Here is a 3318-nt window from a genome sequence, read left to right as displayed (position 1 = left end):
AAATTTCACGAGAGAGACAAAATAAGCACATGCCTCGCTTCCCGCCATTTTCTAGATGGGAACGGCTGCTTGTTTATTTTTCGTCTTTGTCAAGGGTATTATTCTGTCGTGTATGTTTGTCCCGGTGTATTAAACTTGTAGAAGTATGCCCGTGTGTGTTCAATTGGTAAGAAATGTATGATCCGAGTAGTATGCGGAATATGCTGCCAGCCAACCAGCACGAGGCAGACGGAGCCTACGAGCGATGAGGACAGTTTTCCCTTGTTGCCGCCGTCCTCTCCTTCATCGTCATTATCTCCGGCCGGAGCACAGTTATAAGAACCATGGCGAGCAAGCAGCAAAGCACAAACACACGGAAGTTGAGTTGAGAGTTGAGACACAGTCTCATAGTCTCATAAAAGCGCCCTTTATCGGAAAAAAAAAGTTGGGACCGGGATGGCGGAGAATGGGGCGGGCGGCGGAGGGGGGCAGAACCTGGCGGTGCTGGACGCGCTGGACTCGGCGCGCACCCAGATGTACCACATGAAGGCCATCGTCATCGCCGGCATGGGCTTCTTCACCGACGCCTACGACCTCTTCTGCATCACAACCGTCTCCAAGCTGCTGGGCCGCCTCTACTACCCGGACAGCAACGCCGACATCGGCAAACCCGGCACCATGCCCGTGCGCATCAACAACATGGTCACAGGGGTCGCGCTCGTCGGCACACTCATGGGCCAGCTCGTCTTCGGCTACTTCGGGGACAAGCTCGGCCGCAAGCGCGTCTACGGGATCACGCTCGTCCTCATGGCCGTGTGCGCCATCGGCTCCGGCCTCTCCTTCGGGAGCTCCGCCAGCGCCGTCATCGGCACGCTCTGCTTCTTCCGCTTCTGGCTCGGCTTCGGCATCGGCGGGGACTACCCGCTGTCCGCCACAATCATGTCCGAGTACGCCAACAAGAAGACCCGCGGCGCCTTCATCGCCGCCGTCTTCGCCATGCAGGGCGTCGGCATCATCTTCGCGGGCCTCGTGTCCATGATCGTCTCCGCCATTTTCCTCCACTACAACCCTGCACCGGCGTGGGATGCGCACCATGGCCGGACGGCTGATGGTCAAATGGATCAGTGGCCCGGGGCGGACTACATGTGGCGCGTCGTGCTCATGCTCGGGGCGTTCCCCGCGGTGGCCACCTTCTACTGGCGGATGAAGATGCCCGAGACCGCCAGGTACACCGCTCTCATCGAGGGTAACGCCAAGCAGGCTACCAACGACATGCAGAAAGTGCTGGAGATCCGCATCGACGAGGAGCAGGAGAAGCTCTCCAAGTTTAGGGCGGCCAACGAATACTCTCTGCTGTCCATGGAGTTTGCGCGGCGTCACGGCTTGCACCTCATCGGCACCACCACCACGTGGTTCCTCCTCGACATCGCCTTCTACAGCCAGAACCTGACACAAAAGGACATCTTCCCAGCCATCAACCTCACCGGTCCCCCGGGCACCATGAGCGCCCTCAAAGAGGTGTTCGTGATATCACGAGCCATGTTCCTCATCGCCCTCTTCGGTACTTTCCCAGGCTACTGGGTCACCGTGGCACTCATCGACAAGATGGGAAGGTACGTACCTATATCATATTATGAACAAAAAATATAAAATTGTGAACAATTTTTTTGTCTATCGAGTAAAATAGTCATTATCCCTCAATCATGCTTTACAAATAAGCTCACATTTTTCCTAGATCAGAAATGGGCACATGCAATCTTTATAAAAAAATTAGGATTGAAAAAAAATGACACGTTCATACAAACGAAAGAAGATTCAATGTTTGGTTTTTAGGCCTAAAACAGACATTCTTTTGTACTAATAATTTAGTGGCAACAAGAGGTCAAACATGGCCAGTTTGGCTATAGTTTGACTCTCCTCCCGGAAGCACCTTGTGCTATTTGTAGCTGTCCGTATGTACATAGGTTCTGTCTAAAGTAGTAGTGAAAATTTTAAAGTTTTTGGAGGGGGCTGGCTTCAGCCTATTGAAGTCTGCCGTCTGCCTACTAGACACGCCACCATCTATATGTACGCATGCATAACTCATGCACACACAGTCCATGCGCGACCGACTTGGTTGGTTTTGTTACACCCTACACATTTGAGCATCTATGAATTGACTGCATGCAGGTACTTGATCCAGCTTCTTGGTTTCTTCATGATGTCCCTGTTCATGCTAGTGATGGGCATCAAATACGAATACCTCAAGGACCACGGCCACGCCCTGTTCGCCATCCTGTACGCGCTCACATTCTTCTTCGCAAACTTCGGCCCCAACAGCACCACCTTCGTGCTGCCGGCCGAGCTATTCCCCACGCGTGTCCGCTCTACATGCCACGCCATCAGCGCCGCGTCAGGCAAGGCAGGCGCCATCGTCGCGGCCTTCGGGGTGCAGACCCTCACCCTCAAGGGCGACCCCAAGCACATGAAGCAGGCGCTCATTCTCCTCTCTGTCACCAACATGTTCGGCTTCTTCTTCACCTTCCTCGTCCCCGAGACGATGGGCCGATCGCTCGAAGAGATCTCCGGCGAGGACGGCAACGTTGCCGGCGCGGCCGCTGGGCATGTGGACAAGGATGTCGAGAAGGCCCCTCCTTCAAGCACCGAATGGCAGCCACCATCGTCCATGAATTAATGCATGACAAGTTGACAACACACGCACAAGCACGTGTGCGGAATAATATCATCTTATCTTCTGCTATACTATCAGCTAGCGAATTGGAAAGGGGACAAGAATAATAACGGCAACCAGCTGCATGCATGCTACTTAAGTTGCCAGGCACTTGGTTTGAGAGTTTGTTGTTTTATCTACACGTGTAATATTATTGCACTAGGATTGCTTGTGTTGTGTGTGATACCATCCATTGTGTTGTTAAGGTTATATTGAATTTTCAGTGTGAATGTACGAGCATTGACTAAGGATCGATTTCCCTTCTCAATCGTCAATATGTATTGCTATACTTATAATAATGCATGTCAAGTTTAATGAATTTTTTTAGGGGTAACCAAGTTTACAGAATTAAATAACCATGCATGTCGAGTAGGCATATATATGCACTGTGTTTTTTTTCTTGTTGTACAGAGCTAAATTGTATTGCATCTCAATAAGTTAACGAATGGGTATTTTTTTTTCATTACCAAATCTCCAACCGAACAGCTAGAAAGAACAAACTACGTAGACCATACAAATCTGCTTTTTGGAACGAGTGGGTTTAGACTCACTCTGAAGGCTACTTTTTTTTCGATAAAGGACATTTCATTGAATAGATATATCGAGATGATACAATCATGTCGAAAGAA

The 3318-nt window shown here is 50.7% G+C and overlaps 1 protein-coding gene across 1 annotated transcript; it reads left to right on the top strand.

The window, feature by feature from the left end:
* The first annotated feature begins 383 nt into the window (after window positions 1–383).
* LOC123099335 (inorganic phosphate transporter 1-11) lies at window positions 384–2820 on the top strand. Its single transcript, XM_044521510.1, has 2 exons — window positions 384–1592; window positions 2149–2820. Exons 1-2 carry the CDS (start codon window positions 436–438, stop codon window positions 2651–2653), a joined length of 1662 nt encoding a protein of 553 aa, XP_044377445.1. The 5' UTR covers window positions 384–435; the 3' UTR covers window positions 2654–2820.
* The last annotated feature ends 498 nt before the right edge of the window (window positions 2821–3318 follow it).

This window comes from Triticum aestivum, chromosome 4D, assembly GCF_018294505.1.
Source record: "Triticum aestivum cultivar Chinese Spring chromosome 4D, IWGSC CS RefSeq v2.1, whole genome shotgun sequence".
NCBI classification, from domain to species: Eukaryota; Viridiplantae; Streptophyta; class Magnoliopsida; order Poales; family Poaceae; genus Triticum; species Triticum aestivum.
This window is presented reverse-complemented; position numbering and strand designations above follow the sequence as displayed.